Source organism: Marmota monax, unplaced genomic scaffold (assembly GCF_021218885.2).
Source record: "Marmota monax isolate L192 unplaced genomic scaffold, Marmota_monax_Labrador192_F-V1.1 WCK01_AAM20220418_F8-fsc00158, whole genome shotgun sequence".
NCBI classification, from domain to species: Eukaryota; Metazoa; Chordata; class Mammalia; order Rodentia; family Sciuridae; genus Marmota; species Marmota monax.
In genome coordinates, this window is record NW_026694092.1 from 1,469,318 (window position 1) to 1,495,967 (window position 26,650).

General features: G+C 39.6%; 2 protein-coding genes across 3 annotated transcripts in view; both read left to right on the forward strand.

The window, feature by feature from the left end:
• Positions 1-26,037, forward strand: part of Prrg1 (proline rich and Gla domain 1) — a 106,723-nt gene extending 80,686 nt beyond the window's left edge. For both annotated transcript variants that reach the window (XM_046465034.2, XM_046465035.2), the window contains one exon: positions 22,264-26,037. In XM_046465034.2, the coding sequence (XP_046320990.1) occupies positions 22,264-22,749 (486 nt within the window). In that variant the 3' untranslated portion in view covers positions 22,750-26,037. The remainder of the gene's footprint in view (positions 1-22,263) is intronic.
• LOC131424977 (ferritin heavy chain-like) lies at positions 12,421-13,374 on the forward strand. The gene has a single exon (XM_058585748.1). The coding sequence runs from the start codon at positions 12,436-12,438 to the stop codon at positions 12,985-12,987; it is 552 nt and encodes a 183-aa protein (XP_058441731.1). The 5' UTR covers positions 12,421-12,435; the 3' UTR covers positions 12,988-13,374.
• Positions 26,038-26,650: the final 613 nt, after the last annotated feature.

Here is a 26,650-nt window from a genome sequence, read left to right on the forward strand (position 1 = left end):
TTTCCTATCAAATGCGTCTCCTGTAGGCAGCATATTGTTGGGTCTTGTTTTGTGATCCATTCTACTAGCCTGTGTCTCTTAATTGGTGAGTTTAAGCCATTAACATTTAGGGTTATTATTGAGATATGGGTTGTTCTTCCAGCCATATTTGTTTATTTCTGTTACTAAACATGGTTTGTTTTCCTCTTTGATTATTTTCCCCCCCTTTACTGTCCTACCTCCCACTGTTGGTTTTCATTGTTATTTTCCATTTCCTCTTCCTGTAATGCTTTGGCAAGGATGTTTTGAAGAGATGGTTTTCTAGCTGCGAATTCTTTAAACTTTTGTTTATCGTGGAAGGTTTTAATTTCATCTTCCATCCTGAAGCTTAATTTCGCTGGAAACACAATTCTTGGTTGGAACCCATTTTCTTTCAGTGTTTGAAATATGTTATTCCAGGATCTTCTAGCTTTCAGAGTCTGTGTTAAAAGATCAGCTGCTATCCTGATTGGCTTACCCCTAAATGTAATCTGCTTCCTTTCTCTTGTAGCTTTTAAAATTCTCTCCTTATTCTGTATGTTGGGCATCTTCATTATAATGTGTATAGGTGTGGATCTCTTATGATTTTGCACATTCGGCGTCCTGTAGGCTTCTAGAATTTGGGATTCTGTCTCATTCTTCAAGTATGGGAAGTTTTCTCGTATTATTTCATTGAATAGACTGCTCATTCCTTTGGTTTGGAGCTCTGTACCTTCCTGTATCCCAATGACTCTTAAGTTTGGTCTCTTAATGTTATCCCATATTTCTTGGATGTTCTGCTCATGGTTTCTTAACAGTCTTGCTGAGCTGTCTATGTTCTTTTCCAGTTGAAATACTTTGTCTTCATTGTCTGATGTTCTATCTTCTAAGTGTTCTACTCTGCTGGTAGTATTCTCCATTGAGTTTTTAAGTTGGTTTATTGCTTCCTGCATTTCTAGGATTTCTGTTTGTTTGTTTTTTATAACCTCTATCTCCCTGTATAGTTGATCCTTTGCTTCCTGGATTTGTTTGCGTAATTCATTGTCGAAGTGATCTTTCATTGTCTGATTTTGCTGTTTAATGTCTTCCTTGATACTCCAGATCATCTGAAGCATGTATATCCTGAATTCTTTATCTGACATTCCATCTGCTGCAGCTGTTACCTCTTCTAAAGTTGCGTTGACCTGCATTGCTTGTGGTCCTTTCTTTCCTTGTCTTTTCATACTGCTTGCGTATCTTTCCTGCAGGCGCGGGCGGCAGCTCTGCTCTCTCCTTATTCCAATTGGGGTGTCGTGGCTACCACGCCGGCAGGTCACTGGGCCTGTTCTGGGCGCTGGCGATGGCTCTGTTCTGCCCCTACTCCAATTGGGGTGGCGAGTGTACCACGCTGGCAGGCCACCGGGCCTGATCCGCCGGTCGATTGCAGGTTTGCCTACCCTGCAGGCGCTGGCGGTGGCTCTACTCTGCCCCTACTCCAAATGGGGTGACGTGTCTGTCGTACTGGCAGGCCACTGGGCCTGTCCCGCTGGTCGGTCGCAGATCTGCCCACCTTTCGGGCACGGGTGGAGGCTCTGCTCTGCCCCTACTCCAATTGGGGTGTCGTGACTACCCCGCCTGCAGGACGCTGGGCCTGTTCCTGGCACGGGCGGCGACTCTGCTCTGCCCCTACTCCAATTAGGGTGGTGTGTGTACCACGCCTGCGGACCCCTGGGCCTGATCTGCAGGTTGGTCACAGGTCTGCTCACCCTGCGGGCACGGGTGGCGGTTCCGCTCCGCCCCAACTCCAATTGGGGTCACGTGACCACCACACCGGCAGGGCATGATCCGGGCGTGGGAGAAGGATCTGCTCTGCCCCTACTCCAGTTGGGGTGACGTGTGTACCACACTGGCAGGCCACTGGGCCTGACCCGCCAGTCTGTGACAGGTCTGTTTACCTTGCAAGTGCAAACGGCGGCTCTGCCCTGCCCCTCCTACCACGCCCATGTACCACTGGGTCACGGGTCTGCCCACCTGACCGGTGTGGAGAACCGAGATGGACCGCTTCCTTCCCCCGTCTCGAACCCAGAATTCAGCCCTGAGTACGGTGCTTGCACGGCTGGCAGAAACTGCAGCGCTGTATCCCTGCGTCGCTATCTCCTCGTTTCCCAGCGTGCGCTCCAGACTCTAGCCGCGGGGCGATTTGCTGAATAAGCAGTGTTACCCTCCGTGCGACAAACCTCTCGCGTTTGAGTCCCCGTAGCCGATCCTCGTGCGATGGAAATCCTTCCTCCAGGTTCCGGAGCACCCCACTATTGCTGGAAATTCCTAACAAGATATCCTTTAGCCGTCCTGACTTGTCATACTCCCACACAGTGAAGCAGCACACGGGGGCAATGCACTCCCCTCGCCGCCATCTTCCTTCCCCAGTATGGTCATTTTAATAATATTAATTCTGCCTATCCATGAGCTATGTAGATCTTTCCATCTTCTAAGGTCTTCTTCGATTTCTCTATTTAGGGTTCTGTAGTTTTCATTGTATAGATGTTTCACCTCTTTTGTTAAGTTGATTTCCAAGTATTTTATTGTATTTTATTTTATTTTAGGATATTGTGAATGGGGTAGTTTTCCTCATTTCCTTGTCAGAGGATTTGTCACTGATATACAGAAATGCCTTTGATTTATGGGTGTTGATTTTATATCCTGCCACTTTGCTGAATTCATTTACTAGTCCTAGTAGTTTCCTGGTAGAGTTTTTTAGATCTTCTAGGTACAAACGCATATTGTCAGCAGATAGTGCTAGTTTTAGTTCTTCTTTTCCTATATGTATCCCTTTAATTTCTTTCATCTGTCTAATTACTCTGGCCAGTATGTTGAATAGAAGTGGTCAGAGAGGGCATCCCTGTCTTGTTCCAGATTTTAGAGGGAATGCCTTCAGTTTTTCTCCATTTAGAATGATGTTGGCCTGAGGCTTAGTGTAGATAGCCTTTACAATGTTGATAAGTTCCTGTTGTCACTAATTTTTATAGTGTTTTGAACATAAAGGGGTGCTGTATTGTCAAATGCTTTTTCTGTGTCTACTGAGATGATCATATGGTTCTTAACTTTACGTCTTTGATGTGATGAATTACATTTATTGATTTCCATATGTTGAACCAACCTTGCATCCCTGGGATGAATCCCACTTGGTCATGGAGCACAATCTTTTTGTATTCGATTTGCCAGAATTTTATTGAGGATTTTTGCACCTATGTTCATTATAGATATTGGTCTGAAGTTTTCTTTCTTTGATTTCACTGATTTCAGCTCTGATTTTAATTATTTCTTGCCTTCTACTGCTTTTGCTGCTGGTTTGTTCTTCTTTTTCTAGGGCTTTGAGATGTAGTGTGAGGTCATTTATTTGTTGGCTTTTTCTTCTTTTAAGGAATGAACTCCACACAATGAATTTTCCTCTTTGTACTGCTTTCATAGTGTCCCAGAGATTTTGATATGTTGTGTCTGTGTTCTCATTTACCTCTAAGAATTTTTTCATTTCCTCCTTGATGTCTTCTGTAACCCATTGTTCATTCAGTAGCATATTATTCATTCTCCATGTGATGTACGAATTTTTATTCCTTATTTTATTGTTGATTTCCAATTTCATTCCATTATGATCAGATAAAATGCATTGTAATATCTCTACTCCTTTGCTAAGAGTTTTGCTAAGAGTTTGCTAAGAGTTGCCCTGTGGCATAATATATGGACCATTTTTTAGAAGGATCCATGTGCTACTGAGAAAAAAAGTATATCTGCTTGATGTTGGTTGATATATTCTATATATGTCAATTAAATCTAAGTTATTAATTGTGTTATTGAGTTCTATAGTTTCTTTATTCAACTTTTGTTTGGAAGATCTGTCCAGTGGTGAGAGAGGTGTTAAAATCACCCATGATTATTGTGTTGTGGTCTATTTGACTCTTGAACTTGAGAAGAGTTTGTTTGATGAACATAGCTGCACCATTGTTTGGGGCATATATTAATGATTGTTATGTCTTGTTGGTGTATGGTTCCCTTGAGCAGTATGTAGTGTCCTTCTTTATCCCTTTTGATTAACTTTGGCTTGAAGTCTACTTTATTTGATATGAGTATGAACACCCCTGCTTGCTTCCGAGGTCCATGTGAGTGGTATGATTTTTCCCAACTTTCACCTTCAGTCTGTGTATGTCTTTTCCTATCAAATGAGTCTTCTGTAGGCAGCATATTGTTGGGTCTTTTTTTTTCAATCCAGTTTACTAGCCTATGTCTTTTGAATGGTGAGTTTAAGCCATTAACATTTAGGGTTACTATTGAGATAGGGTTTGTATTTCCAGCCATATTTCTTTATTTTTGTTATTTAACTTGACTTGATTTTCCTCTTTGATTAGTTTTTTCTTTAGTGTACTACCTCCCACTGTTGGTTTTCATTGTTATTTTTCATTTGCTCTTCATGAAATGTTTTGCCAAGGATGTTTTGAAGAGATGGTTTTCTAGCTGCAAATTCTTTTAACTTTTATTTACGTGAAAGGTTTTTATTTCATCTTCAAACCTGAAGCTTGATTTTTCTGGATACGAGATTCTTGGTTGGAACCCATTATCTTTCAGTGTTTGGAATATATTTTTCCAGGATCTTCTAGCTTAGATCAGCCATTAACCTCATTGGTTTACCCCTATATATAATCTGTTTCCTTTCTCTTGTGGCTTTTAAATTTTTCTCCTTGTTCTGTATGTTGGGCATTTTCATTATAATGTGTCTTGGTGTGGATCTTTTGTGATTTTGCACATTCAGCGTCCTGTAGACTTGTAGGATTTGGATTTCTGTTTCATTCTTCATTTCTGGAAAGTTTTCTAACATTATTTCATTGAATAGATTGCTCATCCTTTGGTTTGGACCTCTATACCTTCCTCTATCCCAATAACTCTTAAATTTGGTCTTTTTATGCTATCCCATATTTCTTGGATGTTCTGCTCTCATGGCTTCTTATCAGTCTTGCTGTGCTGTCTACATTCTTTTTGAGTTGATATACTTTGTCTTCATTGTCTGATGTTCTATCTTCTAAGTGGTCTACTCTGCTGGTGATACTCTCATTTGACTTTTTAATTTGGTTTATCATTTCTTTCATTTCTAGGATTTCTGTTTGTTTTTTGTTGTTGTTTTTGTTTTTTGTTTTTTTGTTTGTTTGGTTGGTTGGTTTTTGTTTTTGTTTGTATAACCTCTATCTCCCTGTAGAGTTGATCTTTTGCTTCTTGGATTTGTTTATATAATTCATTGTCAAAGTGATCTTTCATTGTCTGCATTTGTTGTCTAATATCTTCCCTGAGACTCTAGAATATCTGAACTATGTATATCCTAAAATCTTTATCTGACATTTTTTTCTGATGAAGATGTTACTTCTTCTAATGATGTATTGTCTTGCATTGTTTGTGGTCTTTTCTTTCCTTGTATTTTCATGTTGCTCACGTTTCTTTACAGCTTGGTGAGACTGTTGTGTTATTGTTTATCCCCTATAGATTTATATTGCTCTTGTATAGTTCCAAAATCTCTCCTTTGTGGGGAAAGACAATGTTAACAGTTCCCAATATCAACAATACATCATCTATGGCAAGTTTTCGTTATTAATACATTTATACTTAGTCTCTATGCCTAGAGATGTTGGATTCAATTATTATTAAAATATAGTCATTAGTTTCATAAAAGGTATACAGTTTCTGGTGGCGTATAGAGAACTGAGGGTCGAACGTAGGATGTTATGTTAAGGGGGGGAAGGTGTGAGGGTATGGGGTATCTTAGCAACTTTGGAGGAGAATTCTTATGAATAGACAGGAGGTAGTTTAGGGAAAAATGCATAAAATCAAACACTATATGTATTTAGAAAATTACCTGAAGTAAAAATAGTAAAAGTTAGTTGATTGAAAGTGGGAGGGAGGAAGAAAAATAAAAAAGGAAAGAAAGAGAAAAAAGAGAGAGGGAGAAAGAAAATAAGAAAAAAGGGAGGGGCTTATACAATTCCTCTATAAGATATTATTCTGGTGATTCAGTTTTTAAAGTCCTATTTCATGCAAAGTTCTTGGTTTCACATATATTGGGGTTGTGAGGACCAGAGGGGGAAGGGTAGAGGAGAATGGATGAGAAGAGAGAGGGAAAAAAAAATCTCTCAGAATTCTGTTTTCTTCCAGTAGGTGAAGTTGTCTATTCCTAGCTTGAGTCTCTGCCCTTTAGGGTGGTGGAGGTAGCCTGTGTGAGAGGGCTTGAGCTTCTGCCTGGAACTTCCCTGCTCTTAGTCTCTAAGTTGGAAACGAGGTACCTATACAGCTGCAGTTCCATGTTGATAGCCACACCCCCCAAAAGATTGTGAGAAAGGTTTTGAGTTATCACAGCTGGGGGTGGGGGAGTTGGGAACCAGGTACCTGATTGGCCACAGAACCGTGCTGGTAGCCACATTCACCAAGAGATGGCGAGAAAGGTTTTCCAAGATGGCTTGTGTCTGTTTCCTGCGTCAGGTATTTGGTGAGGTGGGGGGTGCTGGGGTGACCTTGTGCTGTGGCCAGAGGTCGGTCTGGTAACCTGCGTGGGAGCAGAGCATAGTCTGCCAACCTACAGTTCTGTAGCGGTGCTGATTTTGTACTTCTGATCCGCCACTTGTGTTTCGCACGTGTGTTCAGACTGCGGGCTTTGGGGCCCGCGTCTGGAGTCTTACCAGCAAGCAAAGCCTCTGCGTTCTGCACCGCGCTCACCACTCTGGTGGAATCTGTGAAAGATTCGCTGTATGGTGTCCTCTCACATGCTCTGAGATGTAGTTTTCCGTCAAGGCAGGACCTGGTGGAGAAGCCTTTTGACTGTTTTTTCGGATTCATGTGCAGAGCTGCCAGAAGCAGTGTCTCCTCTACTCCACCATCTTGGCTCTCCTCCACACAGCATTCTTTAAGGAGGCCTAGAAGGGGCCTCCCTACAACACAGTTCCCAGGAAGCAGAATTATTGCTCCATGTTGGTCTCTTTTGATTCTTCCTCAACTGACTCCAACTGTGCCTACCTCCCTCTCTTGCTGTTGGGCCCCTCTGCCTAGCAAGCAGCTTTCTGGGACAAAGTAGCAACAACATAACAACATGGCTCAAGCTTTCCATTGAACCTATGGAAAATTCCTAATGCTCTTTTTAGTCAATATAAAGGATCTGTTCTATCACTGACCCTATTCTCAACCACTCTTTCCTCAAATCTACCCCAACCATCACACAGGCACATGGTACAGAAGTGGGGCAGATCAACCAGTCAACTGTTTGAGCAAATATCCATGTGGGAAATGAGATGTCAGTGTTCCCTTCTTGCAGGTAACCTACAATTGGCTTTCCAATAATGAACTGCAGCTAGTCAGTACAATTGATGAGAATAAAACCCTCATGCTCAAATTGGGATTTGAATGGAACCCCAGTGCAGCAACTTGGCTTGCTTTGACCTTGTGATCCTCCTGTCTCAGCCTTCCAAGCCACTGGGAGAAGGTTAGCTAGGAATCCAGAGAACAGGGGGCAACCTGTCACCCAACACATCATATTCCTAAACATAATGCACTGAACCTCTCCTTGCAAAAAAGGAAAAGGAAAAAAAATAGGAAATAACAATTTATTCTATAATATCACTGAAATGCAAAATAATACAATAGCCAACAGAAAATGTTAATTTTTACAATTTTTGATAGTTTCTGTCTTTGTACATCATACTGTAAAACTGACAGTGTACACTATTAATTGAAGCCATAAATAAATTACCAATATTATAAATAATCATGAATAGTAAAAAAAACAAAGTATAGCTATTTTGATAAATGTATCCAGATCAGTGGATGATAAAACCTAATAAATATTTCATTTATTCACATTTTAACTTATCTGAAATTGATATGCAGTTTACAAACAATGATATATCATGAATTAATTGAAATTTAATTAATAATTGACTTTTTTTCTTTTTCAATATATAAAAATGGTATCCTTTTCAGTTCATGGCATATTTGCCAAAGGACAGCAACCAATTACCACCCCTGCTTACTCCCAGAGATTCTAATGTGGATGAGGACACTACTGGAAATGAATTTCTGTTACAATAGGTGGCTGCCAATCCCTTTAATACTGGGGGTTGTCAGTGATTCTTTATTCTAGTGTTAGGATATGGTCCCCTTGAGCCAGGGCATCTGACCATGGCTCTCATAGTTGGAATATCAGTAATAGTAGAAGATAAGATTTAGTCTAGCCACTTCCAATGTACAATAAAATCAGTTGCAAAATAATTTTTGGAACCCTACTATAGACCTATATCATTAGCTCAAGTCTTAGGGACCATCAGGCTGAAATAGGAAATGTATCCCTTACTGCAACACAAGCACCAGTAGATCCAAAGAGGGTACTGGCTTTCTTGAATTATATGTTTAGAGGGTTAAAATGTTAAAATGACACTATTATTTGAATGTCAAGATAATATAATTCCCAAAGCTAATATTTGATGCCAAGCATTGCTTACCATGAATAGGCTAAAGACTGCTTTTTCATACCATTCCATTATTGACAAAAGACTCTTTGAAGTAAGCTTTAATCATCTTCTCACAGGGTCTACAAAAACCAAGTAGGTCAAACTCTTCATTTCATAAATGAGGAAATAACAGCTCCAGAGCAGTTGTTGATTTGCTTATTTTTCCCATTATACGATACTGATAAAGTCAGAAATGGGACCCAGGTTCTATGTCTCCTAATTCTGAGTCTTCCCCACTTCCTTCTTCCTCTCTTTCCTCAATGAACAAAATGCTCTTCTAATTTAATTGGTAATGGTTATGCTAGGAGCTTTACAATAAACAATTTTACCCTCAAGTTTTTTATTCTAGTCCTAATTAGGCATTTGTAAATGTACATCCCATAATACTTATTCAAAGTCAATATGATAGAAAAAGTGCTGGCTAGTACTTGGATGTAGCTTATTTTTATGACTTTAAAAATATGCTTTAAAAATGCTTCAGAACAACATTGACTGGGATAGACAAAGTGATATTTTCCCATCTTTAAACCAGTATTTTGTGTGCCATAAAGACCAATGATACAATTTCTAACTGGAATTGGAACTCATGGTTTTTAATTACCAGCAGTATATGTTGTTGACACACTTGAAACACAAAGATGTCTTGACAAGAAAGAAACCTAATAGATCTTGCAATGTAATTGGACCAATTTGAAAGGAACATAGACGTGAACTGAGATCTACTATTTTCTGAGAAGTAGCAACCTAAACTCTTAGACAATGTTGAATTTATGAGGTTTGATGATGATATCATTTCAAAGGAGCTATCTTTCAGTTAAATAAAATGATGAGGTTTCATTATAAGTCTAGAGTTTCAGTATAAGTCTAGTCTAGTAGTATAAATATCATTATAAGTATAAAGAGGTAGCAAGATGATAAACAAATAGTCCTATCTAAAGTATCATACTTTTTCAATACTACAGAGATTAATTTTTTTTTAAAGAAAGAGGGAGAGAGAGAGAGAGAGAATTTTTTTTTAATATTTATTTTTTAGTTCGTATGTGGTGCTGAGGATCGAACCCGGGCCGCACGCATGCCAGGCAAGCGCGCTACTGCTTGAGCCACATCCCCAGCCCGAGATTAATTTTTTATTATGCTGAAGTACAGATTATATTATAAAGATCTAGGTTTGTGCTAATAAGTGAAATGGGATAAATGAGTAAAAGATTATAATTCTGAATAAACCCAGACTTTTATATTAGTTTTTTCACTAGAAATGTTCCATTTAGTTTGCTTGTTTCTAATTTAAAATATTTAAACTCAGGGCAAACTCTAGCCAAAACAGATAAACAATTATCTATCAGAGATTTTAGCATCACTGAAACCACAAAGAGATATTTTTTCCAGTGTGGACCCCTGCCTTCTTCTGCCTTCTTCATACTATCATCTCTTGTACTACTCATTTTCATTACCCTACAAATTCTGGGCTCATTGCAATTTAATCATTGATTGCCCTACCACTACTACCCCTGGGAAGAAAAGAAAGCAGTTTCTTGAATTAATATATTCTGTATTCCTGACAAAGACAGCAGAAAATTTTGATTACTGATCTAAAACCGATTTTACCTCTTCTTCCTTGACAAGAGAACCCCAATTTTTAGGAGTGAATATATACCCAATTACTACATAGTAGTATTGTTCTTTTTTAATCTATAGTAATGCCTTCTCTTTCATTACTATTCCTATTGGTAATTTGTGTCTTTTTTCCTAACCAAGTCGTCTTGAGAGTTATCTTTTTTTTTTTTTAATATCAGGAATTTTGCTTTTCTCCCTCCCACCCCCTCTAATTTACTGCATTCTCCTTTTAAAAACCAGTTCCTTCCTTCCTTCCTTCTGCTTGATTTGTGTGTTTATCACTTAGCTTTTTGTAGTTCATTTCATCTATGACTTGAGTATTATTTCTTTTTTAGTCTTTCTTTTTGTGATCTTAACAAGCAATTACTGGTTGCCTCTAGAGAGGAGGGCTGTATCACTTTCGAATCATGTGAATATATTAACTATTCAGAAAATTATCTGAAGTTTTAGAAAAAAAATGATTACTTACAGTACTGTGGATTGAACCCAGAGCCTCATATACACAAGGTAGGAACTCTAAACTAAACCGTACACCAGCCTGCATTTTTAGAAATTTAAAAAATGGTAATGGAATCATGGTAGTGACTAAACACACAAAAAGTATCTACACACACACACATACAGGCACACACAAAAGAGTACCCTTACCATTAACAAAATTTGTTAGGAATTCTAAGAAGATGGAAAAGGAGATATCATCACATTGCTTTGTTTAAAAAAAAAATGAAACCCTTGCAACAGAAAACTAACTGAAGCACATTCAGAGAAAATTTAAGGGAGAGTCAATAAAATTGAAGACCTAGGTCAACTGTGAGATTAAAGAATTACTCTCTAGGGCTGGGGTTGTGACGCAGTGGTAGAGCACTTCTCTTGTATGTGACAGGCACTGGGTTCGATCCTCACCACCACATAAATAAATAAAATAAAGGTATTGTGCCCATCTACAATTTTAAAAAAAGTCTTTAAAAAAAAGAATTACTCTCTAAACAGCAGACCTGCTTCCCCTGCCTTGCTATAACCCTCGACCAAATCTGTTAAAGTGGATAATGAGCACCAATGACATTTGGTCAACTTTAATCGCCAAAAGCTACACTGCAAGGACCCTGAATTCTTTGACCTGAAAGAAAACCCAAGTAACACTAGAGCTTGAGACAACTGAGGAACTGAACCGAAGGGACACAAAATAGAAGCACATATTACCTAGAAGACAGATCCACTAAAGCTTTCTAATGTTGGATATGCCCAAATTTTGGAATTGAGATGATCCCTAGCCCACCTGCAACCTCCATCCCATGCATCCCCAAAGGAGAAGAGAAGTCTGTTAGTGAAGTGGGCCTTACAAGTCTTAACGACTATGGATCAGACTCATGCTCATTCCCTAGGACAAATCCAAGTAGTCCTTGATTCCCAGATATGAATGGATAAAGTTGGGCCAGATATTTCAGGGACTGAAGAGGAGATCATGGTGAACCAAAAAGCTAATTCTGGAGGGGGGAAAAAACAGATATAATATAGTGAACAGAACTTTACAAAAAAAAAAAAAGTTCAAATTCATATTCTCAGAATTATAAGGAAGACCATTGACTTTTAAAATGAAAACAAATTATGATAAAAAGGAGCAATAGAAAATCCCCAGACACTGCAAATACTACTGCAAATTTAAAATGCACTAGAGACCGTACAGTGCAGTCTCCTCTGTTGCTGATGTACTCAGGACCCAAAGGACTGAACACGGTGCTTGACCATCCTTATGAAGATACGTTAGTCTAGACACTGACGTCACTGAGGAAAGCTGCCATTCAAATGAAGCCTGTGATATTAACCGTCCCAGAAGCCCTCCATCTAATGAGAGGGTCCCACTGGACAGTATTCACATGAGCCTCTTCATACCTGACCACGATTACCACGATGCCCGTCCCTCTAGGCCTCTAACTTAAACATTACGCAGGTGAGACGCCCAGCGGGGTCGCCCTGGTTACTGAGGGAACTCTGCGGGGCACAGCAGGGCACAGCCGGGTACCGCCAGGCCCCTGACCCCTGACCCTCAACCCCCAGGAACACGCCACCGCCGCCATTGCCAGGCTCCACAGCCGCCATTACCCGCTTGCCTTCCGCAGAGGTCAGACCCGCCCAGGCCCCGGCATCGCCCACCGCCCCCCCCCCACTGCCCCAGGTGCCGCCCTCAGACACCCTGGCAGCGCCCCGGGGACCCCGCCGCCGCTACCGCGGCGGTGGCCGCCGCTGCCCACTGCGCGGCCCCAGAGCCCGCTCCGCCCTCGCCTTCATGGTGGCACCCCTCCTGCCCGCGCCCGTCATGGTGCCCGTCATGGTGTGGCAGGTGCGCCACAACTACCACCCCGACTGCGAGGCCGCCGTCAACAGCCAGATCCAGGTGCAGCTGCACGCCTCCTACGTCTACGTGTCCTTGGCCTTCTTCTGCCACCGCCCACAAGTGGCCCTGGAGCACTTCGGCAACTTCTTCCTGCGCCTGTCGCACGAGTGGAGGGACCGCGCCGAGAAGCTGATGGAGCTGCAGAACCACCGCGGAGGCCACATCCGGCTCCACGACGTGGAGCAGCCCCAGCGCAATGCCTGGCACAGCGGCCTCCAGGCCATGGAGTGCGCCTTCCACCTGGAGAAGAGCCTCAACCGGGGCCTCCTGGAGCTGCACCACCTGGCCGCCGAGAGGGGCGACCCCCACCTCTGCCAGTTCCTGCAGCGCCACTATCTGCACCAGCAGGTCCTCATCATCCGCGAGCTGGCCGGCTACCTGACCAACCTGCGCAGGATTCAGGCCCTGGAAGACCCCATGGCCGAGATCCTCTTTGACAGGCTCACCCTGGGCCGCAGCTACAAGGACGACTGAGCAGAACTGTGCCCAGCCCATGCCACCCCCCGGGTGGGTCCCCAGGCCAGGCCTACACGTTGCCCTTTCAGCAAGTTCCCTTCAGTTTGGGCCTTTCAGTTTGATTGTTACTTCCAATAAAGTTATTTATTTGGTTTTTAATGAAATAAAGGTGTTCTGTTGGTGTGTGTGTGTGTGTGTGTGTGTATGTGTGTATGAGAGAGATAGAGAGACAGAAAGAGAAACTCTCACTTTTCCAGAATGAGGGTAGATCTTTGCGTATCCAGGATTCTTTCTGCCCACCCTTGTCCCATCCACAAGCTACTCAGAATCTCCATGGGTAAAGAGGAAAGGTATACCAGGAGCCCCTGGAAAACACAAAATTAATCTTCCCTTATAAACAATATGTGCGGGTTGGGGATGTGGCTCAAGCGGTAGCGTGCTCGCCTGGCATGCGTGCGGCCCGGGTTCGATCCTCAGCACCACATACCAACAAAGTTGTTGTGTCTGCCGATAACTAAAAAAATAAATAAATATTAAAAAAAAATAAAAATAAACAATATGTGCAAGAGGAATAGGACCATGTGGGGAGATGTCATGGGGTCTTTGTGGTTATTCACTGCTGGATAAAAGTGTAGGAACTTGGTGCCTCTGGAGAAAAGTGAAGGGAATGGGATTGAGCATATATTGAAATAAAGGAATCTTTAACTTACCTGAAAACTTTTAGCTTACCAGAATGTAAATCTTTAACATTTGTTGAGTCTGGGTAACAAGATGAGAGCCCTGGAAAGTTGAATGTCAGAGTACTTCTTTGACCAGCTCACAGTAGACTGCAGTGATAAAAGGACTATCTATGCCTTAGCCAGGCTTCCCCGTAGACACAAGGTGACTTACTCTGGTCACTAATGAAAGGTATACATATTACCCTCAAATACTTGCACTTCTGGGGTTTTTTTTCCCCAAGTGTATCCTTTCTTCCATTAAAGTGACCTGGTACCAAATATATCTACATTATCTCATAGAAGGACTGTAAAATACAAGGCCAAGTATGTAGGGCATACCCCTGATACTGAACATAAAAGAATAAGTCATCCTGAATGGTATATTTATGATTCTAGCAGCTTGGAATAATGTACAGGGACAGGAGAAGTTGAGGTTAAGGCCTCAATTCCAGTTAGTAGATGGTATTAGGGTTATCCTGAAGAACAGAAACATGAAATGGTATTTATTATATTTGCTTACACAGTCAGAAGCTGGATAGCCCCACAATGGCCATCTGCAGGCTGGAGAGCTGGAGAAACAAGTAGTTACTCAGTCCAAGGAGCTGGCATGCCTCAGAACAAGAGGGACCATTGGGTGCAATTCAGTCTGAGGATGAAGGCCTGGAAGCCTTCTCTTCTACTTGTGGATTACAAAGAAAACAGAATAATTACATATTTCATATGCAGTATTCAAAGTTACATGGGTAGTTGGAGTGTTTTATAGCTAAGTGACTGGTTTGAATTGTGAGTAAAATGTGAACAGATTTAGCAATTACCTTTCACATTTCTTGATTGTACTTTAGCACTTTCTTCAAAACAAGGATGGTGGCTATTTGAGCTTTCAGAAAGTGTTCAATGTCCTTTCTCTAATCTTAATCTAACTGCCTCTTCTCACTGTATTTCTTTTGGTTGCTTTGAGAAACTCAGTCCCTTCTCTTTCTCTCTCATATGTGCATATGTCAATATACAATTTTTTCCTACATATGAGGAAGAGCAAAACAGTCATCTATTGGTGAGTATTTAAAATTGTTCACTGTGGATCCTTCCTATATCTCCATTTTGGAGAGGCAGTTTGCTCTAGTGGTTTCTGAACCTCACATTCCTTATGTTCAAATGCCTGTTTAGCCTCTTAGATGGACTCGGCCTTTAGCTTATCTGTGTCTCCATTTCCCCAAATGTAAAATAGGGGCAATAAAAGCATCCAACCCTTTGTGTTAAGGTATGTAAGTCTCTTAGAAGAGTGTCTGGCACAGTGTAAGCACTGTACATGTTAGCCATCCTTTGTCATCAGCTTCACTACTGTCATCTTAAATTCATCACTTCTAGGTTCTTTTGTGATGTCTATTCTTTGAGGAAGACATTTCACATCCATCCCTCATCCCTGGGGTCTCTTGCATTTCTATCCACTATGTCACCCTGCCTACTGAGAAGGGAAAATCCATAGAGACTGCTTTGGTTATCAGGTGCCAACTGACTCAGGAGGGTGGATTGCTCTTTGCCCTGCCCCAAACCCAGGCCCAGTAATGTAGGTGAGTTTTGCTGTGGTAGTTTTCCATGGTTATCACCCTAGTTCTGTCTCCACCTGCCCTCCTGTGAAATCACCTCTAGAACAACTTGTGCTTCTCCTCCCAAAAGCCTGGTGCCTGAGCCTCCCAGTTCCATTCTGAACTTTCTCCTCACTCAGCACAGATGGAGAGGAGAATGAAGTGCTAACTCTGCTGCCCATTTGTTTGGATATTTGGATCTGAAAAGGAGAGAAATGGGTGGTCAGGGGTGGGGAGAGAATGAAGACAAGGAAGCAATATTGTGTCTAATGAAAACTACAACTGATAAAGCACCATGAGCTTTAGTGTGAAGGTTCCCAAGCTCTGGTACACATAGAGTCTTCTGGAACACCTTTGAAAAATCTCAGTGCCTGGTCTCCTCCCAGACCGAATGCATAAGCCTTTGGGATGGACAGAGGTATTCGAATCATTGAAAACGCATGCTAGTATCATGTGGCTCAAAGAATGGTCTGTGAACCAACAGCGTGAACCTCACCAGAGAGCTTAAACAAATGCAAAATGTCAAGCCCTATCCCAGACCTGCTGATTCAGAATCTACCTTCAAAGAAAGTTCAAATAATGAGTATGCTCAATGACATTTGTGAAGCATTCTTTAGCAGACTGGCTGTCAACCCTGGGATAACCTAGGATGCTAAAAAATAATACTGATTTTCAAACTTAAACAACTGATTCACTCTGCCCTCATGCACATACTGAACCAAACACTTAGAATATCTCAACAGCTATTAATGAACCAACAAATATCCAAAGAGATTTGGATACCTTTTTTTGTTTCCATTTGTTTCATAGACACACACTTTTAATCATTCTGTTCCATAAGTGGTTTAAAAACCCACTTGTTTTATCACAAACATGAGTTGGAAAAACATGGTATAGAAGCCAAATCCAGCCCATCTGGCCTTGTGAATAAAGTTTCATTAGAACAGATGCATGTCCATTTGCCTATTGCTGTATTCATGCAACAGCAATAGAGTTCATATGTATGATAGAGACTTTGTTCTACAAAGTCCAAAGTACTGTCAGGTTCTTAAGAGAAAATGTTTGCTGACACTTTTGGTTTTGTTTTTGTTTGTTTGGTTTTGGTACTGCAGATTGAATCCAGAGTTGCTTTACCACTGAGCTACATCCCCAGCCCTTTTTATTTATTTATTTATTTATTTATTTTAATTTTGAGACAGGGTATCACTAAATTGCTTAGGACCTCACTAGTTTGCTGAGGCTGACTTCAAACTTGTGATCCTCCTGCCTCAGCATCCAAGCCCCTGTGATTATAAGCATGCACTTCCTCAGAAGTTTTCTGTACAGTCTTACATCCATTTGTTTTATATAGCATGCATGGACATATGCCCCCCACACACACACTTTACCCAAACAGTAGCCTCATTGATAGAGCGGCTCCTTCACCTTGCTAATTTTCCTCAAATGCCACAGTCTGGCTGGGCACAATCAGGAGCCACTTGTCAAAAGAAACTAACTTTATTTTTAGAACCACACACGCCAAACAAAACAGCTCCTCAGGAAAAACCCTCAGAGCCCCAATTGCCACCACCGGCTTCCCACAAGCCTCTCCCTCCACCATAAGCCTCACTACCTCCCCCCATCCTCCTGCTCTTGAGGCCGGATTGGCTGGGTTGTGTGGGCGGAGCCAAAAAAGTCCCCCAATGAGCAGCTCTGTGGTCTGAAAGGGCAGGGAAACAGCCCAATGAGCATCACTGCAGAGGAGCCAATCAGCTAGATGTTGCTGGGGCAGCTGTGAGCCAATCATCAGCTGGCAGTCTGAAAGGGCGGGGAAACAGCTCAATGAGCATCTCCAATGAGCATCACCACAGAGGAGCCAATCAGCTAGATGTTGCTGGGGCCACTGTGAGCCGGCAGCTGGAAGTTTGCTGGCAGCTGGAAGTTTGCTGGGGCCCCTTCGGCTGTGGCTCTCAATCAACTTTACATACTAGTCAATCAACTTTACATACTAGTCACTAGTGATATTTTGGGACCTGGCATTCTTCCTTTTGCCTGGTATACCAAGACAGCTACCAAATCCACCACCTTGATTGGTTTCATCCAAGTGTCCTGAATAATCATATCTAAATTAAAGAGGTTTTACTTTATGTACTCTGCCACCTTGCAAAAATAAAGTCCCCAAAATTAATCTACACAAGACAAAGCCAGCCTTTCCCCTCTTCTTCATCCCCCAGCTGTTTGTATTTCAACTGGAAGTTTGTTTTTTTTTTTTTTTTTTTTTTAAAAAGGGTTGGCACAAAACCTACCCAGTGCAGATACTGTTTCCCAGACACTTCACTACCTCCTAGTGTCTGTTTTCACGAAAATACCTTACTTTTTGTGTTAATTTACAAGTATTCTATTTTCTCAGAAGTTAGATATACCTGTTAGGTGACTTATGTGTAAGTCCAGCCAGTTTTCCCTAGAATTCTCTTGATAAGGAATTTGAAGAATTTTGGACTTCTTGGTTGGATTTCCAACTTGCAGTTCTTTTGACTTTCTGCCCTCAACAAAGTGTTACCAGATGGCACTAATACCAGCTTTGAAGGAAGGTAGAAGAAACTTTTAGTTTCAAATTTTCCATCTTCAGGAGGCTCTCAGGAAAGGAAAGCTTTTAAAAGTGAAAAGGCAGCAAAATGAGACAAAAGGTGGAATATAAACATATGCAGATTTAGTTAGCCTATGCTAGACAGGCCCTAGGACAGGGGAGATCTAGGGGAGATCTGCACTCTCAGTTTCCTTGATGTCCCCCAGGCCAGGGCAGGGACTGCCCTCCAGCTTGTACTGTCAGCCTGAAGAAGTTGTCCTCAATTTCACTGGAACTCTTCATTTCAGTCTATAATAATTAAAACATTCTTATAACAACTTTAAATACCAAGTAAATTATTTGTTTAATGAAGAAAAGAGATATTAAAAGGAATCCATAGTTTTCAAAAGCAGCTTTTGGAGTTAGAATTCATTTTTAGCCCCTCCTTTTTTATATTTATTTATTTTTTTATTTTGGTAGCAGGGATTGAACTCAGGGGCACTCGACTCGCTAAGTTGCTGAGGCTGGCTTTGAACTCACTATCCTCCAGTCTCAGCCTCCCGAGCTGCTGGCATTACAGGTGTGCGCCACCACACTCAGCCTAGTACCTTCCCTTCCCTTCCCTGTCATTATTGTTCAAGGAAAGAAGTCAACGAAATTGTTCTATGTCAGTCTGCTGGGCCCTTCTCAGCACTACAAACTCACAGGGAAATCACTCACTTCCAACTTTCCCAGGTTCTGAGCTGATTAATCAAATATGGTAAAAATATGCTCAGTTCTACTCTTTCCAGTTAGGAGAACAGGCCTTCATGCCTTGAGCCTCTCAAATTTTATTCATAAATGGCAGCAAGAAAAAAAAAAAAGCACACATTCTCTACAAGAGAAGCAGATAGTCTTTGATGAAATCTTGTATCTACTGAATTTTGTTCTATAACTCCCGTATCATGATGAAAGGTCTGCCTCTTGGGACTCCTCCTTCTGAAATGGTTGTCAGACTGAGAGAAACAGAAAGTCTGGTGGTCCATTTTCAGAATATAGTATTCAGCCTTCATTGGATTCAATTATAGGCGTTTTAATTGTAGTGCTTCCCTTTGCCCGCCCCAATTTTAAAATTAGCTAATCACGTAGATTGTAACCCCATGCTCCTCCAATCAGGGTGAAGGGCAGTGTTGTGTGAGGGATATAAACAGATGGACTGCCTGCTCAGTCCATGGACTACCTGCTAGGCAGGTTCTGTAGCTCACCTTTCTGGCAGAAGTAAAGTTTGCTTTGCCCACCCACTTTGGAGCAGGCACTTGGGTATTTCTAACACGACCTTTCTGGCAGCTTCAGATCATGTCTATCATTTGTATAACTTTAGCCTGTTCTAAAACTTTGGATTCTCTTTAATCACTTTTTTCTTTATTAAACAAATATTTGATATGGTACTGTAGATTGCTATAAAATGTTTTAATTATTTAGAAGTTATTCATTGGCTATGTCAAAATTTGTGCTGCTGTAAGCATAACTATAAACCACCAGTTTTTCATTCTTACTAAAGCACTGTTCTACTAAAACGTTGAAATTTATTTGCTCTAAGTAAATTTTGGCTGCTTTCAGTGAGATAAAGATCTGCGCAAATAGCTTAGAGACATGAACTGAATCTATTTGTCTGAATGACAATTACAGTATTAGTCTTGATTTTAAGTGAATTTTCTTCTGATCCTCTGACCTTAAGGACAAAATAAGTATTTCCCAAAGAAATAAATCTGTCAGGAGCTTTTTATTCAGATCATTGTTACTTTAATTGGAAATATTTTGTCTGTAAAATGAGCAGGCTTGCTTTTGACTACACATCAAACATGAAGGCAAGGTTGAATTTTCTAGGAGAGTGGCCAATTTGGTTTGAAATACCTTATACATCAAGACAGACTGCTTTTTAGTTTGCTGTGGTGCCAAGCCTCTTGGGCTCAAACTCCAGCTCCAAAATTTACATTTTAAATGATCTTGAGTTTATTATTACGTAATCTCTTTGGGCCTCCATTTCCTCACATGCAAAATGGGGATTATAAGAGTAACTGCATTATTTGATGTAGTAAATGCTGAGTTGCTACATGTGAAATAAAAATTGGGTTAATAAGTCCCTTCAAAATTAATGTATTTTTCCTTAATTTTTTCCAAAGGAAACAGAAAAATAGCTTATAGATTTTTGATATCCCATCTTACCAAAGAAACCAGACAAGCTGAATTATGCTATCCAGGCATGCAAAAAAGACTCATTTTCATGTGCATTATTAGTGCTTGTTATTCTAAAGCAATGTGGATAATATGAAATGACCACTTTTATTGCCTATTTAGGGTTAATATTATATAATTATTTGATATCACATTTATTTGCATTCATAGATAAGATGAAATAGAAGCAAAGGTTGTGGTGGTCTGAGAGACTAAGAAAGAGGGTAAAATTTCACCTGTAGGTAAAGGAAAATTGAGCCTGTATAAGATACTTGATAGGTCTCTAGAAATAGCTGATTAATATTTTTATTCCACTTATTGCAATTTGATTCCAAATTTGTAAAGAGTGGATACTTGTGTAGGGAGGCAACCATGATTGACAAAAGCATGGCAGAAAGAGCAGATGAAAATACTTTTCTAATTATGTAAACCAAAATGTCCATAGTACATTATATCTTTGTGATGAAATTACAAGTGATTTGCTTTCTGTTTTATCTTTTTCTGCATTAGTGAAATTTTGTATGATTAATTTATTTTTTACATTTTAAACATTATTGTACAAAATTTAAATTTTTGATTATTAGGATGACAATTATAAAAAGAATTAATGAAGAATTTTTAAAGTACGCTTATTTAAAAGAAGCTTATGCTGGGAATGTAGCTTGTTGGTAGAGTACTTGCCCAGCATGCACAATACCCGGATTCTAACTCTGGAATGACTAAATATATATCTGTGTCTTCATCCATCTATATTTCACAAGTTTTCACCTGTGTTTACATTGTTAATAGTAATGAAGTAAATGAGTCATTTGACAATTTCAAGTTTTTGGAATCATCTTTAGAAACTGTTTGTACATCTTTAATCATCTTTAGAAATTGAAAAGTACACAGGGTATACTTTTTCTATTTGGGGCTTATTTTAATATTGAAACTTGTATATTTTTAAGTATATCTTTTGAAATATGCACAAGCCTCTCGTAAATCACACAATATTTCTCAAAACACATCCCAATGCATCTTAGAATCACAAAATGTTGTAGTAATAATGCCCCTCAGAGAAGATCTAGTTGCAGGGTAGAATACTATGACTTTGCATCACTACTGTACCCATGGAACAACTGAGTTTAAAATCTCTGATGTAGTCAAACTCCCTCAATTTGCCCATTTGGGTAATGATCAAAATCCCTTCTACAATTCCTTTTTTTTCTAAGTTGGATTCCAAGGGTTCCTCCCTCGATGCAAAAAGATTTAAATAATATTAGTGACCTGTTGCACCTGCAAATAAATAACAGATGGTAAGAAAAGTACTTATTGACTATGATTAAGCATGGAAAAATAGAGGCAAAGCCTGGGGATGGAGTAGTAGAGTGCTTGCCTAAACACACACTATTAATGATGATGGAGATCATGTGATGAGGACCTCAAGTTGGATATGGATAGTGACATTTTTTTTTTTTTTTTGTGGTGCTGGGGATTGAACCCAGGGCCTTGTGCATGCAAGGCAAATACTCTACCAACTGAGCCCTAACTTATATTTTTAATGATAAACTATTTGGTATAATCTGAAAAGGAGAAAAATCCTCATTCCTGATTTTTTTAATCTAAAATGTCATAGCGGAAAATGCAAATATCTCCAAGTTTTGAAAAAGAGTCTTGGTGTCTGAGTATTTTAAGGAGGATCCAGGTCAAGCACAATGAAGTATAGATGGTCCCCAATTACTGATGGTGGACTTTGAATTTTTCAGCTTTGTGATGGTGAAAGGGATAGGCATTCAATAAAGATCATACATCAAATTTTGAATTTTGATATTTTCCTGGGATGGTACTATTTGGTAAAATACTCTCTCTCCATCCTGGGCAGCAGCAGGGAGCTTTAGCCCCCAGTCAGCCCCCAATATCCAGGGCAAACAGCCAAGCAACCAGGACTCCACATTGTGCTGTGATCCTAAGCTATGCTGTTCAGTAGGTTAGTTTATTACAAGAATTTTCAAATTAATGATATTTTCAATTTATGATGGGCTTATTGGGACATCACCCCATCCTAAGTCAACGTTTTTCTATATTCGTAATTTCTTGTCATGGAAAATACAGGCTGTGAGTTATTTAAACCAACAAGTCTGGTTTTGGTCTTTTGTTCATGACATTCATTGAACCCAGAGATTTGCTCATGTGATATCTCCCATCTCTTGATCACACTCATACTGACTTGACTTCTTTTGTTTTGTATTTTCAGAAGGAGTTTTGGAGTACCTACACAAAAGCGCAACAAGGAGAGAGTAACAGAGGAAGTGACTGGTTTCAGTTTTATCTTACCTTTCCACTAATCTTTGGCCTCTTCATTATCCTCCTTGTCATTTTCCTTATCTGGAGATGCTTCCTAAGAAACAAAACTCGTAGACAGACAGTGACTGAAAGCCACATTCCTTTCCCTCAGCACCTTAACATCATCACTCCACCTCCCCCACCAGATGAAGTGTTCGAGAGCACTGGGTTGTCTCCAGGCTTTCTGGAATATGTAGTTGGGCGCTCAGATTCTGTCTCCACTCGCCTGTCCAATTGTGATCCCCCACCAACCTATGAGGAAGCCACTGGCCAGGTGAACCTGCGGAGGAGTGAAACAGAACCTCATTTAGATCCACCCCCTGAATATGAGGACATAGTCAACTCCAGCTCAGCCAGTGCCATAGCTATGGTGCCTGTGGTCACCACCATCAAATGAAGCTGCAAACTTCTTTTTATTCTAATCATTTTTTAAAATACTAATGAAAGAACTTTCTAGCACTTTACCACTACATAAATGTGTATTGACTTATTTTATTAGACTCAGTATACCACTTCATTCTTACTGGTTTGATTTTCTTTAGTTTTGTTTCCTATCACAAAATCATTATCCATGATCATTTTTGCTAGAGGAAATATGTGAAAAAGGAAAAACATACCAGTGAGAGTCTTCATGTGATATATGTATATGTATGTATGTAAGTGTGTGTGTGTGTGTGTGTCTGTATATACACACACACACACACACACACATATACATATATCCATGTGTGTGCATCAACCCAGTATATTTGCAACTGTCTTAAAAATCCATTAACTTCTATCTAAATCACCTGTAAAGACAGCATTACTCACCATAACTGGGGAAAAAAAGGGCACCAAGAATTTGTCATACATAGCCATAAACATGGTGCAGAGTTTTGCAAAAAGGATGTACTTAGCATGTTTCCTAATTCTTACGGGTTTTTGTTAATCTATTTCTTCATCTACCTTAAAAGAGCAAAAAAAAAGTATGGAGTCATTCTCCATTTTAGAAACATCTCAGAAAAAGATAAAGAGAGCATGTACATGCAGTACTTAAAGGGTTTTAGCAACAAAATCTTTGCTCCTTAGTGGTATCTGGCACATTTTGTACTAGAGATTTTCTTCTTGGTTGACTACCACCCACCACCCACCCCTGCCTTTAAATGTTTTGTCTAGCATCTTTGAATGTCTCATGCTATTTTTATTAATATCTTGGTGGGGAGGATTTCCTGGCAATGGAATAATTTCTAAGGAGGATAAATGTATTAATAACAGGCAATAGATACCAATTAGTCCTTGTTCCTGGGGGGAGGCAGTAATTATTTTCTTCTTGCAATTTTGTTGCCTTATACTGTACTATTAACTCACTCTCTCCTACCACCACAAAATCTTCAAGCACCCATGAGTTCAATTAAAATAAAAATTCTGCAATTCTTAATGTTTTTGTACAGTCTGAAGTCTTTGCCTGAAGATGATTACAAGACCACTTGCCATTAAATTATAAACTGTGGTTTTTACATTGCCCTTCAGTTGGTGAAAAAAGACTACAAGACACATGTTGTGGCAGGTGCACACTAAATCTAGTTACAGTCCCACACACATCTCATTATTGTTGCCATTTCATTTTGTATTTTCATTCGATTTTTTTAAAATGCAGGGTTTTTATTTTTCCCTTGAAGCAGAAGGAACAGGCTCAGAAAGAAAAAAAAAAGGATCAACTGAGATTGTGCTTATTATAATTTCTCCAACATGGAGAGCCATCCAAGTGTGAGATTCTGGTATTATTATTGTGCTTCAGGGAGAATTTTCTCCCTCTGTTTCCCAAAAATTGATCAGAGCTTTCACATAATGAGAAATAGAACAGGCATCTCCTTAAATGCCTAACATCTTCCCAGTCTGAGTATGTGAGCTGTTGCCTAACCCTTGCTATACTCTGGTCTATACCAAAGCTGTGCCAACTTAAAAATGATTGCCGACTCAATCAAACAAGGTTTAGAAATGGAAAGGAAAATAAAACATGTGAGTTTAGTTAATAGATGTCCCAGCTTCCATAGACCAAAACTGATGATATCTTGATAGTGGTCTCAGGAACAATAATATTGTTTCAAATTTTGCCATGACTACATGGTGATCTTTGGTTTCTAATTTTCATCATAATATAAAGAGATTATTTGACTTTTCACTCTCATTCTCCTAACAAAGAGTTAAAAAATGTAAATCAATACTGTTTTCCCACACATCTTTTTTCTGTTTTAGAAATCACAGCTATTTTTCATCAAAATATTATTTATTTATGTTGGCACATAATGATTTTTTAAGTGAATTATACTTAATTTTTTCCAGTTTATTTTTTAATATGGTAAATACTGATAGATATAAATCTCCTAAGTAATAGTGCTTTGGCATCCGGATCCCCATAAATGTTAAGAGTAGAAAGAGGGGATCTAGAGATCAAAAGTTTGAGAACTATAAGATTAGGCAAACACAATAGTCTATATTTTGTATCTGTTCTTCAGATGTTATTTTACATTTTAAACTCCTGATACTGGTTTTAATGCCACCTCTTAGATATACCTGAATTGAAGTACAAGCATGAATATTGGCCGGGTGCAGTGATGCATGCCTATAATCTCAGTAGCTCAGGAGGCTGAGACAGGAGGATTGTGAGTTCTAAGCCAGCCTCAGCAAAGGCAAGGCACTGAGCAACTCAGTGAGACCCTGTCTCTAAATAAAATACAAAATAGGGCTGGGGATGTGGCTCAGTGGTCAAGTGCCCCTGAGTTCAATCCCCAGTACAAAAAAAAAAAAAAAAAAAAAAAAACACAGAATGTTAATCCTTAAAGCAAAAGCCAAATTTTTAAACTGATTGATAACTACAGCTTTTTAGAATGTTGGTTAAAGAAAACCTACTCCATAGTAATAGCTCCATCAGCCACAAAATCTCATGGCAGCTTTCACATAATGATGAGTGAATAAACAAGATACCACTTTCTTCATGAAACATTATCTTAGGTTTGTTTTGTTTGAATATGGTTTGGGTTTTATATTTTTAAAATCCCTTTTGCTACCCCATCTGGTTTTATAAACTGAGTTTCTTAACATTTATTATAATTAAGGGGCTTGTCTGGAATAATATATATTTTTATGCTTTTGCCTTTCTTATCTGATTGATATTGCATTTGCCTTTGATCATTTTTAACAAAGGTTTATTTTTGCAGAATGTATTTAGTACCTTTCTTAAGCAGTAACTAAGGTGAATCAACTAGTTTGTATTGAAATTAAAGAATGGACTCAATGGTCTTCCAGCGGAATGCTTTACAAACCTCCACATGCAGTGGTTGTGTCTGGATTCCTGGAACTGGCACTTTTTGCTTCCCTGCTCTAAAAGTCACAATAAATCATATTTGTTTAAAGGAAATAAAATGATTTATTCTTTGCCTATTGACCAATGCAAATGGAGATGTTGTGTTTATTACATTGCTAATGATGACTTCTTCAAGACTGATTTGATCCAATAACTGTGGAGGTAGCTTTAACTTGGTTCTATGTAAATAGCATGTATTTTATTCTAACATTTCACATTTTTAAATGCTTGGTTTACATTAAATTATGGTATTTAACTATTTTTATGTTTATACTAGGTAGGGGTTTTCTTATGTTTCTGTGTTTTTAGTATGCTAAATAAAGCTATTTTTAAACCCAAGAGGCCTTTTCTGCCATGTGTTAATCATATTATGGTTAAATGATAAACATGCTGCATAAGCTCTTATTAAATTTGTTCTTTTTGATAAGGTACAATGATTATGTTTCCTTTATTGTGGACCTAGGGAATATTGCTCAGTAAAGAAACAAGAAATCACCTGGTAAAAACCTCAGGATGTTCTCAGCATAAAAAAGAACTTTCTAGGCTCAGGTATAGCTCAAGTGTAGGGGTTCAATCCCCAGTGCATACATATATACATACATAATAAAAAACCTCTCTGTACTACTTTTGAATGACCCTGGCATGATAAAAATGAAAACACTTGCCAAGTGCAATGGCACACACCTACAATCCCAGCAACTCAAGAGGCTGAGGCAGGAGGATGGCAAGTTCAAAGCCAGCCTCAGCAACTTAGCAAGGCCCTAAGCAACTTAGGTACCAAAAAACAAAAAAGAGAAGAAGAAAGAAACAAAACACTAGTACAAAGGAATAGATTGAAACCCCCCTGTAGTGTAGTTTGTCAAGCCCTGGAAATGGTGGCATTTGCAGATACCAAAAAGCTGGTTTTATCCTGCCTAGAAGAACAGCTTGCTCTTGACATTTGAGAAGATGA